Source organism: Coturnix japonica, chromosome 1, assembly GCF_054131305.1.
Source record: "Coturnix japonica strain WE chromosome 1, WE-NBRP24, whole genome shotgun sequence".
In the NCBI taxonomy this organism is placed as follows: Eukaryota; Metazoa; Chordata; class Aves; order Galliformes; family Phasianidae; genus Coturnix; species Coturnix japonica.
The window spans coordinates 57,062,574-57,076,172 of NC_140663.1; the positions used below are offsets into that span (position 1 = coordinate 57,062,574).

Sequence of the window (13,599 nt, forward strand, 5' to 3'; positions counted from 1 at the left end):
AGTGTTGCAAGGCGGCATTCCTTCCAGGTTCCATTCCAAGTGACATGGAACAGTCACTTTTTCCTTTTTGTATACAGTTGTGTTGCTTGTTTTTTATTTTCTTTCTCTGATCACAGAAAAAGCTGACAAACACATAACTAGGAAAAGAAATACACAGCAAACAATGAATGCATGAAATAGGCTCTGAGGCAATGGTCATGCCCACTTCACTGCACCATTAGATCACAGGATATATCAGCACAGTCAACCCACTCGTGTTCAGTGGAAGAGAGCAATTCCATGTTTCAGTGGAGCCAGTCCAGAATACTTGGCTGTGCTCAAGATCAAGCTCCAGCATTACAAGAAACTGTCCTCCCACTGGTGCTTTATGCACCTTTGACAGTGATTTCATGTTCCTTTTAAGATATGACATGCCCCAGCTCCTGGCTACTGCATCAAGATGCTAATTTTCATGGTTCTGCAGTCCACTTATCAGTCAGACACACATCAAAGAGTCTTTAGAAAGGGTAGGGGAAGAAAGAGCAAAACATGAAATATAATTACTAGTTAAATGTCACCTGAAAATTAATTAACACAAAGCTCTCCTGGTTAAAAATAACAGTGTAAATAGTTTTCTCTCAAAAAGATCACTTCCACAAAACCATTACAGTCAAATTACTTTCTACACCAAAAGTTTGTGATCAGAAACAATATCACATACCATAATTATTTTCAGATCACATATTGTCTTCTTTAATTAATTGGAGTCTGTTAGCACACTTCATCTTTTTAGTTACACTCCTCACTTCTCAGAATGCATCACTTCATCTTAAGGAGCTCGTGTACAGCAATGTCAGAGACACTCTGAATAGCCTGCACACATACTATGACCAACTACAACCTAGTCTGCTCATAAGATCTGAGGATGTTCACTTCCAACTCATGTTTGAAAGAGATATGACCAACCTCAGTTTCACAACAGAAAGACATCCTATCACAGCAAATCCTACTCCACTTGCCCTACTGACGGGATATAGGATCTCACACTTTGAATTATGTGTGATAGGCAATATTTCAGACCAAATATAAAACACTGGACACAGATAACTCTCAGAAGGTCCATGAGAACCTCCTGAGTGTGATGAGGTGTCCCCTTTGTGCTCTGCCATTTTCCTTTTTACAGAATCTTACCCTGACACAATAAAATCTTCCCAGCAAGTTTTATATGAAAAAAATCTGAAGAGAAAAATATCTGTAAAGAACTTGTGAAGCATCCTCAGCTGCTAAAAATATAAAAGTACTCTAAGTTATTCCTTTAAAATGCCAGGTTATATACCACATTTAATTTGAAAGTCAAGAACTCAAAAGTTTGAAAACACCAGACAACATGTTATCTGAGCATCATGCTCCAGCCCTGTAGCACACATACGTGATGACAGCCTTTCATTATATTGATACATTCTACTTTCTTCTGGTGGACTCTTTCTTCAGTGTTTAAAAACACCCACTTAACATCTCTTTCTATTCTTTATATGCAGTACACAACCTCAAGGTTCATTTATCCCCCACTATCAAAACTGTGCAAAGAATGTAAGGTGATTAATTTTCTCCTAAGTATCTCTGACAGAGTTTTGCTATAACATCTGAGCTTCTTTGTGACCATGCAATTTACCCTCGCTGTGTTGCCCTAAGGTGAGACTGCAGTATTATCTGTATTCAGCAGGTGGGAAAATGAGAGTCAGAAGGAGGAAGACACAAACTTTCCATTACTTTTAGTAATACAATCAGAGGCACACAGAAAGCATATTTCTCACTTTTCAGCCCTTCACTCTCTTTTAAAGTCTTCTTACAATGGCCTCCCAGAGACCCAGCCTGCCTCAGCGCAGACAGGCATGAAGTGTGGAGTTTGTTGTCACTGACCATATGTGAAGTTTGTTTTAAATTCAGAAATTCTGTGGAGGAAACTAAGGAGAAAAGCTAGCCCTCCCACAGCAGCTTTCAGCTACCATAACTGTAATAATATCTTGTTCTCTCTACTGCAGTCCCCTGCCTAATTTACTATACAGCTATGAGCTTTGCCACAAATGAGGCAGATTCTAAACATACTTCAGAGCTTGCCCACCTGAATAATGAATAATCTGCAACAGCTCATAACTCTAGATTCTGGAGAGAAACAGCCACCATGTCCCTAACCTGTCCCTTCCCTCTCATTCATCTGGGCAGAAAAACAAAGACAAAAACACATAAATAATGGAGAGGGAGGAAGAAACAGAAATGAGGAACAAAAAAAAAGAGAAGAAGCAAAGGGATATCTGTTGTTTCAGCATGTCAGCACAATACTTTAAAGAAACCACTAGCAGTTGTCTGTGGTGATGGTGACAATATGTCATCAAGCAGAGAAATGCAGAAAGCTCTTACTGCAGCATATAGGTCTGGCTGGCGTCCTTTTGTTTGTCAGCTACCTCGTAGTGTGGGGAAATCTTGCCAAGGCCACTGTCACTCAGCATCCTCTTTCTAACAGTGGGATTCCACCGATCTGATATTCTGGGAAGGGAAGAGGAAAAAGAAAATATTTAAATCCTAGAAATTACTTCACATGCTCTGCTTTGCATCTCTTTTATGCTTGTTTATTCCCAGTATTTTTCAGCCTGTTGCAAGCTAGCTTAGCTTAATTCACCATGATTAGAAGACTCTTCCTGAAGAGGACAAAGACACTTCACAGTCATTCTATGACTCAAAGGATTACAGGGCCTTAAATATTTGTATCAGAACCTTGACAGTACAGAGAATGGGTTCATAACTTGATAGATACAGGTTTCATTATCAGAGGGTGGTAAGGCACTAGCACAGGCTGCCCAGAGAAGCCGTGGATGTCTCATCCCTGGAGGTATTCAAGGCCAAGCTGTGTCAACCCTGCCCGTTGTAGAGAAGCTGGAACTAGATGACCTTAAATGTCCTTTCCAAGCCTGCTGTTATCACTGCTGCAAGTGATTCTGCTCCCAGGTCTAACCCTTTCCCATATCTCCCAGCCTTCCCACAGAGGGGAAGAAAGAAAAGGCAAGCCAAATTCTAACGTGGCTGCTGAAGGCCAAATCCCAGCACCACTCACCCAGAGGCCTGCTCCACTACCAGATCAGGCATTCCAGGTGGCGTCCCCCCCTGCTGTGACATTACCAGCTCTGGGTCCAGAATAAAAATCTCGTCCTGCGAAATTTCCGTCACAAAGTGCAAATGTTCCTGTTGGAATGATATAAGGAAGAAATAATGAACCTTTGGTATAAGTGTTCACCCAGAAAGCCCAGATGGCTATAGGCAACCTGGGAATGCATCAGGCTGAAAAACATTCACAGTACTTGTCTGTATATATTAACGAGACACACAAAAATACTGAAACATAGACACACACAAAAATACCGAGTCAAGTTAGCAAGAGTGCTCTTTGGATTTTAAGCCAAACAAGATTCCCAACCAGCAAGCTTTACACTTACAGCAATGCCTAAGAGGCTGTTGCTTGGTGACTTTTGTCCAGTCAACACCATTCCACTGAATACTGGAGGTCTACCCAAAAAACTGAGGCTTACATGTCCAGCTGAGAACCAACTCCTAAGGCCTGCCCTCAGCTGACAGGATTTTTAATTTTTTGGAGATAGAGTCTAAAAACTCAATTGCTTGTACATTCTGGATTTGCCTCTTTATTAACAAAGCTCTCTTTTTCAATCCTTCTTTTTTTTATTGACACAGAAGTCCCACTGTCCTTCAGAAACACCAAGGTCTGTCTAAGTAGGAGGATGGGCAGGATACTTCCCCACATTTTGTGTACAGGGACCATAAAGCAGTATTGATTTTTTCTTATGGAAACACGTAGCAAAGGAGTAGGAGGGAAAGATGACACTTTGTACAGAGCCAGAATTAGAAAAATGCAGAATAAACAAAACAAAACAGCATTTCTAAGTTTAGTCTGTAGCAGCATTTTCTTCATCCCTGCTTTCAAAATTTTCAAGTACATCAGTGCATTGATACGACTGTGTGCGAAGGCCTTTGGCAGCTACATGCGGACACCAAAGCCAAGGCCTCTGAGCTAAATTCACAGCTCCTTCTGACTGAAATAAACCACCAGATGCAGATGTTCATACAATTCAAAAACAGCTTACATTGTTCTCAGGGGAACAAGATGCAAATGACCAGTGGGTAAATCAACAGTTTACATTTCATGCTGAACCACTAATTGGTCTATTCTGCCTACAAGTTGGGAAACATCAGAAGCTCTGTAAAATTTTCAAAGTGCCTTTCAGAAAATATATTCAGTCTGGCAGATCTACACCATGGGTTGGAATCTAATGAAATGACATGTTGTTTTGGGTTTCCTTGGGAATAGTTGATACATCTCTGTTTATAATTCTTGGCTTTAATCACACTCATTTCCACAGCTATTTCATGTCACAGACAGGATTGGGACTTCTGGTGTCTAAAAACATCAATGAAAAGATAAAATCAAGCACTCTAATGTCTCACAGATATACTTACTAAGACATGATAAGGATGACTAATGTAGAACATCCTGATTTGTGTATCAGGTTAGTAGTTAAAAAGAAAAGCACATAATCAGCAGATACAAAACTTCAGTGAGTTCAGTGAAATGATGCAAATTATGTCAACTGAAAAATGGTCTAGAATTTTTTCTCTGCTTTTCATAAGACATCATCAGCATTCTAGAGTACACAGGAGCAATGGCAGATCATTCATTTTAAGATGCACCTGGCACAGCTTTAAAAAAGACCTATAGAAGCAGTAACCAAACAGAGATTTACCTGAGATCTGTCAATGCGGTAAAAACGATCAGCAGAAGTTGCTGCAAAGAAGATAAATAAAAAAACAGAAATGAAGCAAGTGGTCTAAACAGAACTGTATGAACAAGATGGGCTGAGCTAACATCAGCACCATGTAAGAAAATCTCTGTCGGTGAAGTCACAACATGATCTGATTCATTCATTATTTCTATAATCCTACATCACTGAAAAATGAATTTAAAGGTGGGATCTGGCAAAACGATATTACTGAAGCTACTAACTTGAAATAATGATTTAAAATACAGGCAAATGGAGTCTCAGGTTTACACAAGAACTGCTTATATTAAAATACGAAACAGAAAGAGCTGCATTATTCCAATGACAGTATAGCAAGAACATAATAAAACTGACAGGTCTAATACGATTGATTCAAACTGAATCTAAAAAACAATAATATGCTTGGGAATTCCTTGTAAAACAAATGTTCAAATATTCAATCTGAATTACTGATATGCTCAGGGAAAATTTATTCTACTCATGAACAAAACATTAAAGGAGAGGAGAATCAGTAAACAAAGTGCCTAATATGAATGCTGGCACTGCCAAATAATTTATACTGCTAAAAGAAGAACTATTTTATCAGCTTTGGTGTGCTTTATCAGATGTGATATTTTTGCTTCTGCTTTGCATTTAGTTTAGCCAGTGAAATCACAGATTTTTTTTCATTCTGACATTTCTGTAGAACAGCACAGTGATATAGCACTGTCATTTTCGGCACTGTAAGGGAATATCAAACATCTAAAGACTAAAACTAAATCCATCTGTCCACCCAGCTTTCTTTAAAAACTGAACAGATCCTCTATGCATTTTCTATCAATTTTCTATCAATTTTATCATGACAAGAAAAAGAAGTTAGAAGCTGTCAAGGAGAAACTGGTTTTGTTTTGTTTTGAACAATAACAAAATAACCTCCTCCTCCCATGCCAATGCTGAAGCTTTTGAAAAAGAAGTTGCCATCCATTTAGCTGCCCATTCTAGTGCTCTGGAGCCTGATGTAAAGTCCAGAGAAGTTGCCCACTTTGGCAAAGTTCGAGTCACATACAAGAGTCACAAGAAGTGTCCCCTTACAGGGGAAAGGGAGTACATTCCCATCACCTAAATACTGCAGTATTTATGGAGAAAAGGGAACAAAGAACACAGCTCTGCTGATGGCAGTGTTCTACTCCAACCAGGAGCATTCTGAATCCAGGTACTGCCACATAAGTGCTGCATCACAGCAGAGACATTAATAAAACCTCCAACCACCCTTGGAAGAACCCATCTCTTGGGCAGATGATGCTATGGAAGACATTTTGATTGCTAGTTGAAGACTCATTGTTCAGAAGGGATACGGGGACACACAGTTCCATTTTCACCTCAATGCAGCAAGGAACGGCTGTTCCTTCCTGGTGGTATTCTTGAATGCCCTATCCTTCACACCTACCCCAGCAGCAAGCCACATAGTATTCATAACAGGAGGGATAAACACTTACCATCTAGGAAGCACCATCTTGGAGAGAGCCTCTGAACAGAAAGTACTCTTGGGAAAGAGCTTTCTTGGTCCTGGATTGGACAGAAAAGGAACATTTAAAAAATAAATAAATAAATAAATTTTTTTTTTTTCCATTTTTCCCTCTATATTGCACAGTGTGCAAAACCTAAAGCCACTGGATTTGCTCCCCAGTGACATCAGGTTTTTACTGTGTTACAGCAGAGCATACCATTTACTCTCTATAAGTAAACTTAAGGCACACTCTCAGCTATCCTTTGGCCTTCACCTCAGCAATATCAGAAAGCACTGCATCAGAAGCAGCGTTCTCGATGTTTGTTTGAAGCCATTGTTATTTGTGGGGGTAGAAAAATAGGGAGAGGTGAAAGAGAATATAAAAAACAAACAACAAGCAATGAATTCCTATTACTATGTTTGTGTACCTTTCTCTTATTCTAGAGAAGAGCTTTACAGCCCTTCCCATCTCCATCAGTCTGCCACTTAGAACAAGTGCCCATATTGCTGTCCCTGGCACGTCCCAAATGCACATCATATTTAAAAAGAAAAAAAAAAAGACAAAAACAGAAAACAAAAAACAGAAGCTGTTGTCTTCATCCAGAATATAGACTGTGCAGAATGTGGACCTGGGGATCATTACTGGCTAAGGCATTATACATCCCATATCAACGTGTTCCCATTCTGTCTAGAAAGACCTGCTTCTTGGGGCCCAATTGACATTATATCAAGGAACCAAAAGCTGAGGAAGAACAAAGGGTGTTCACAGCTCTCACTGAGCTGGAGACCAGAGGGATCTCAAAAAGCAGAAGGTGGTAATGGCTCTGTGCTATGCTGCCAGTGGATGGCCAGCCAGATTCCTAAATCTGCTGGAACACAACACCTAAACACAAATAGATTTGCATAGGACAAAGCACAACAGCACAGCCTGCGGGCACCAACCCAAAATGTGCATAGAGCCAAATTCTATTGTTATTTATAACTTATGCAGTAAAAACAGCACACCTGCAAATGACATAAATTCAGACACATATTCACTGCAGATTAAAATTTACTTCTCCTTATGACAACAGACTGTGGAGAAAATAAGGAAGCAGAAGCAATGTTCTGTTCTGTTCTGTTCAATGGGGAAGAAAGGTACCTTTGAGAAAAGTACTGCTCTGCACAGAAAGCACAGTATACAATAAGGCATACATACATATATCCATAACATGGGCACAAGGGTTATGGGAAAACAAACTTATACAACAGTATCTCACTGGAACTGGTCTGAATATTATACAGATGCCCATCACCTTTCATGACTGCAGGATACAGGATAAAAAAACAAAACAAACAATCAAAAAAACAGCTGTACTTAGAATTGCACAGCTCTGTCAGGTGAGTAGGTGTTTGAGAGTCCAGCATCAAAAAGTAAAGGCTTACTGAAGGAGCAAGTTCCAAAAACAGATTTCAGTCAATCACAGGTTTTCAACTAAATAAAGAATATATCCACAGAAAAAATGGATGTTTCATTGGTTCAACTTCCTAAGCTGCCCAGATATGTCTGTAAGACTGTGAGGAAGAAGCAAGTTGCTTTCTTCCACTGGGGAAAAAATCTCAGAGAATGCTGTGGAAGTTCTCTCTGGGTGGATAAAACAATTTCCAAATGATTAAATACCAAATAATGCCGTCATATGTCAAGAGACAGACGTCATTCTTCAATTAACATGATTGTTTCTGACATTTTTTCAGCTCTTTGAGAAAAAAAAAAAAAAATGAGGTCATGCTGCTGTTATAGAGACACACACAAGTTCTTGGGTTCCCTAAGCTGGGTGCCTGCATGCACTACCTGTCATTTTCAAGCAGCTGTGGTGACAATTAGGACTTTACATATTGATGGATATTCATTTGGCACAGCCAGGTGAATATACCTCAATGCCTGGCAAGATGCCACTGTGAAATCTTAACAACTGTATTTGATATCGTGACAGTTTTTCACGATTCATCTTATTAGCTTCTACTGGAATTGAATGGAACTTCCTATTATTGCTTTTCCTTTCCAGTTATACTGGACAGAAAACCAAAAACAGCTCTGGGCAACTCATGTGTCATCTTCTCAGTGCCCTGGATTTTGGAGTGTTGGCAATGAATCCTGTCTGAAATGTTACTGCAGCCACTTAAATATTTTGCTTTTATAAGAACCAAAGTCTCTCCCTATCCATGATACCTGTATCTGTAGTCAGTCTGACAAAAATCAAATGTCAGTTCCCCCCCATATGTAGACGCAGTGATTTTTCTTGATCCTATAAAACTTGTCAGACTGTACAGATTTTGTCTCCAACTTACATGCAACACAGGAGAGATGGAGACAGTATAACATTCCATAACATTAAATATTTCAATAAATAGTTATAAAAAATGTATATTGGTGGTCAAACTATCAGATTTGAAATGGACCTATTTCCTTCTCTAACACGAGTTTATGGAGTTTTGAGATGCTTAGGTTTACTTGTATCATAATTGTGGTGTATGTAGGATAGTCAAGGACTTTCTAAAATCCGCTATATTTGCTTATTTCTGTTTGATTAAATGCATAGAGCTGTACGTATCTTAACATTTAGCCCTGTCTGAGGAAAGTTTAGGGCTGGGATGCAAAAGACAAAGGAAGGAAAGCATAGAAAGATAAGAATGCATACAAAAATGGCAGATGATGCAAAGAGAAGCTAGTGAAAGCTCTTAGATCTGTCAGAGTATGTAATGCTGGCAAAAGTAAGATAGGGATAATGCTGGCAAATACAAAATCAAGTCACAGATTGCATAGGCTCTTTCCAAGAACCCATTATAGTTCAAGCAGAACTAGCTTGGGAGGTCTCAGATCAATGAGAATAATATTTCATATACATTAAACTTGTTAGAGAAAGAAAGCAGAATGAAGAACAAGCCTAGCTTCATTTCTCTCATTTACACCCAGGCTTGCTGACATTATTTCTGCTGACTCCCCATGTTTTGAGCTACAGAAGCATCACACAAGAAAATTGTGTTTATGAGACGTAAAAGTACCCATGACACCTTATTAGCAAGATAAGACAGTTCCATCAACTCAAGAACCTTATTCACACCCTTTATCCCCTGTTTTTTCCCCTTTGGTAATTCATAGACAGATGCTAACAAATGCAGAACAAACCACAAATTAACCTAGCAAGACAGTTCGTAGTTTGCTAGGAATAAAGCAGCATTTGAAGAATCCAGGACAAACACATACTGAAGACAAAACGTAGAGGGGGGGCATTAAAAATACAGCATCATAAAAAATTAATAGCAAGTGAGGGATTTCACACTGATGTGCGCTAAAGGAAAAGGCTAGGCAATTAATTTCAATGCTGCTATAACTACAGAGGTTAGGGCCAAGTATGAAGCTGGTTTCTGACATTTCATTCCCTATTTTGTCCCTCCCCATATGCACAGATTTAGTTCCTCATTTTACCTCAGGCAGTTTCCTACACATGGAGCACTCAGCAGCCACTTAGGCTAATTTATAAGGAATGGTACAGAAAAACACAAGCTGTTTTATTAGCCAGTTCACTAGATGCTAGTGCTGTTCTAAAACTCAGTCCTAGGGCAATGATTGACACAAATGTCAAAACTATGAGGTTAAAATTGGACACAGAAATGCAGAAGCAAACCACGTACTGGTATGAAAAAAGTAACTTCAGAAAAAAACATGCCACATTTGCATTTTCTTATAGTGCCTTCCTGAATACAGCACATCACAGGCAGCCCTGCCAAACTGGATTTCTGTATCACCCAGGTAATCATTAAGGCCCAAGAAATCATCTGCAGTTTCACTACAGTAGGTTCCCATCAGCTGGATTCTTGCATTTTTTCTCAGTGAACTCATTCCTGCTGATCCTAACAAGACTCACATTGTTAAATCTAGGAAAAGGCTATCAACACCATGCAACTTGAGTCTTGTGGTCCTAGGCACTTTGTCAATTGACCATTGTTTGTGTCAAGTCTCCATGCTAATGCCAAATTAGCTTAGGAGTCAGTAGATTTAGTCTGAATTATCTTACTCCCAATGTAAACATTTTGCAGCACAATATTTTAGAGAGAAATAGATATGCTTGAATGCTTCCAACTGCAAAGTCATGTATTGTATAAACTATAGAGTATAGCTGCAAAGTTCACAAAGAGCCCAATTTTAAAAACTAGCTCTTTAGAAAGAGAATATTCTTTCCACATACAAACAGCACATTTGTGTCCAGAATGGATCAAAAAAACTATTCTGAAGATTATGTTAGCCTAGAAGAAAATGACACTGGTACACATAATTATTAATAGGTTCGGTTTGCTAGTGCACCTTTCTTCTCAGTGGTAGGTACTATTACTTCATCTATACAATATAAAAAATTACTGTTTCATCTCTCAGAGAAACAGCTTTTCTTTTGTCATTTATTTTAAAGGCCACATTCTCTCATTTGCTTCAAGATGCAATTTTAAAGACGATTCCATAAGGTTTACAAGGAAAAAGATTATCTCAGGGAAATCAGAATGAACCTCCATCATCGGGGGGCAAATGGTAATAATAAATCCCACTAAATTTGCATTCAAATGCAAACAGTGTAATCCACATGGTCAAATTTGTCTTTGTTCTTCATTTACTAAATGGACAACTCGTTTTACCTGGTAATGAACTCTCTGTGTAGTAGAAGTTGCCGACTGTAGGTCCTAATAAGAGGATGAAAGATATGTCAACAATGAAAAGATTAAATCAACAAAAGTTATTGCAGTTCTGACTGGCTAAACATCATAAAGTAAATTTGCAAGCATTTCTCACTGGTTTTAAGTATGTTAAACAAATGCCAGAAAATAGTCAAAAAGACCTCTCTTAAAGTTTGCATTTAAATGCATCTGGTAAAAAATAAACAGTCTAGTTTTAAAAATTTTTACAGAGATTATGTTAATGATTTTTTACCATTTCACAGATCTATTTGTATATCACAGATCTAAATTTGGAATACCTGAAGCAAAAAGAATAAATCTAAAAGCCCTAATACTGTCTTTTGTAATCCTTTCTGAGTAATTAACACACTAAAGAAGACCCCTGATATTTTTCCATGTTTTAAGACAACTTCATGCCAAGGATGTCATCTCAATGCTGCAAACATCATCCCAGTTACTGTATTGTAATCTTCTATTCTGAGACTGAAGTAGGAACAATGAGGTCCATAGCTCCTGTGCCAAGTGAGACAGGCTCTCAGAAATCCATGTAAGGTCACCAAACTTGTGAATGTTTTTGGAAGCTATCAGTACAAGATTATGAAACAGTGAGGGCACTCTATAAATGAAAATCCACCAGTTTTATCACTAAGTGCATACACAATTAAAATTATTCAAGTAGTGGGGCATTTGGATTCTCAGTTTCCCAGGTTGTATTGGAAATACCTTCCAGATGCAAAGCATTCAAGAAGATAAAGGCTACATCAGTATTAGCTGATAAGCATATATTTCTGTATTTGTTTGAAATATCATTTTGATATTTGAGGTGTTTGTTGGAGCCTCTGTTTACTCCGTGGCTGTTAGAGAATAATATTTGCATAATTAGATCCATGGAAATACCATGATATTTATCCTTACATAATACAGTTTGTAAACACTAATTTGCTCAGAAATTGGTATAAATGCAGCAATGAACGTGGAGAGTGCTTGTATTCTGTTCAATTTCAAGAAGAAGCAAACACAACAATACAAATCAATTCTGCTATAATTTAAATGGTTTCAGCATGATTTATTTTTTCCTGTTTAGAAAATAATGTTTTGTGTTACTCGGTTTTAATAGCGCATCATAACTCTAAAGTTTTGTTTTCAGCAGGAGGCAATCTGCAATACTTGCAATACAAAGTTGTTGCAATCATTAGACCTAAGCACTCAGGAGTGGAAGGTGTATAATACAGACTAACAAATGATACTTAATTCACAAAAAAAATTACCTCTTGTAGACGGTCAATATACATACGACAGGTTTCCAAGTCACAATCTCCTCGTACAACTATAATTCCTAAGGGAATGGCTGGGAAAGGAAAAACAAAGAGAAATGTCTTTAATTGAGGTCTGTTGGATTTTAAAAGATTTGCAGTATGTTTGTTTTGTTATTTATTTTCTTAATGTCCTCACTTAAGCTCGCTCCTTATGAAATCCTGAAAGTCACTTAAAATCAGGAACATAATATTCATCATTTGCCTTACGCATTTGTAATTATCAAAGATTCTGAAGTTCAACTTCCTTTTATATTATAAAAGCTAAAAGAGATTCAGCAAAATTGTGTGCCTCCTTATCTGACGCGAACATCAATTATTTTTTGCAAAGAAATGTACTTTATAGTATCTCATTTTCAAAACACTTAAGATTCTACAGAAATGAATTAAAGCAATGAAATCCAGTGACATGTGATTTAGATGGTTTAAAAAAATAAATCTATTTTCTAAATTACTTTTACATTCCACCAGGATTTTGTTGTAAACAGTAATTTGGGGATTTCCTTTTAATCCTCTGGCAGACCTCACCAGGAACACTGTTATTGACACCAAAGAATATGGCTGCTCCTGCTTTCCAGCCTGAGCTTATTGGTTTATTGACTTAAGATTAAATGTGTTTATTTATTGCTTTATAATGAAACTTCTGCTTCAGCAGGAGAAAAAGAAAATGTCAATAAGCTGCAGCATATTAATTCACTACATTTTATGACAGGATTTAAGAAATAAAGAGTATACTCAGAGGTTATCAGCTCCATCTTTGTGTCTCCAAAGCAAAATGACAACCACAGTAAAAAGCAGACAACAACAAACAACCAGAGTTAAAGAGTATCCCCCTGAGGTCACAGCCTGACATAGGAGAAAACTAGCATCATGTTATTATGATGTAAGGGTGCTTTTAAATAATATCAGATATCGTTCCATTTGTACACAAAACTGACATGTCCACAACGTATTAAAGGAAAAGGAAAGTGAAAAGGAAAGGGGAAGGGAGAGGGGAAGGGAAAGGGGAAGAGAAAGGGGAAAAAAAAAAAAGAAAAAAGAAAGAAAAAAAAAGGAAAAAAGGAAAAAAAAAAAGGGGGGGGGGGGGGGGGGGAAGGAAAAAGAAAAACTTGCAAAAATACAGCAAAAAATTCCCCTCAGTCAAAGGTAGTATTTTAGATAATGAGGAGTTTCATTTTCCACAACTATTCTTTTCTTTCAAACTTTAAGTTTTCTTTGTTAAAAAAAGGGGGAGGGGGGGGGGAAGAACAAAGAGGGCAGAAAATGTATGCGT

The 13,599-nt window shown here is 38.0% G+C and overlaps 1 protein-coding gene across 3 annotated transcripts in view; it reads right to left on the reverse strand.

Moving 5' to 3' along the window:
• DGKI (diacylglycerol kinase iota) overlaps positions 1-13,599 on the reverse strand; it is a 215,363-nt gene that overhangs the window by 51,854 nt on the left and 149,910 nt on the right. For all 3 annotated transcript variants that reach the window (XM_015866633.3, XM_032445594.2, XM_085521361.1), the window contains 6 exons: positions 12,282-12,361; positions 10,975-11,019; positions 6,299-6,368; positions 4,788-4,828; positions 3,089-3,216; positions 2,398-2,523 (listed from right to left, as the gene is read on the reverse strand). In XM_015866633.3, the coding sequence (XP_015722119.3) occupies positions 2,398-2,523; positions 3,089-3,216; positions 4,788-4,828; positions 6,299-6,368; positions 10,975-11,019; positions 12,282-12,361 (490 nt within the window). The remainder of the gene's footprint in view (positions 1-2,397; positions 2,524-3,088; positions 3,217-4,787; positions 4,829-6,298; positions 6,369-10,974; positions 11,020-12,281; positions 12,362-13,599) is intronic.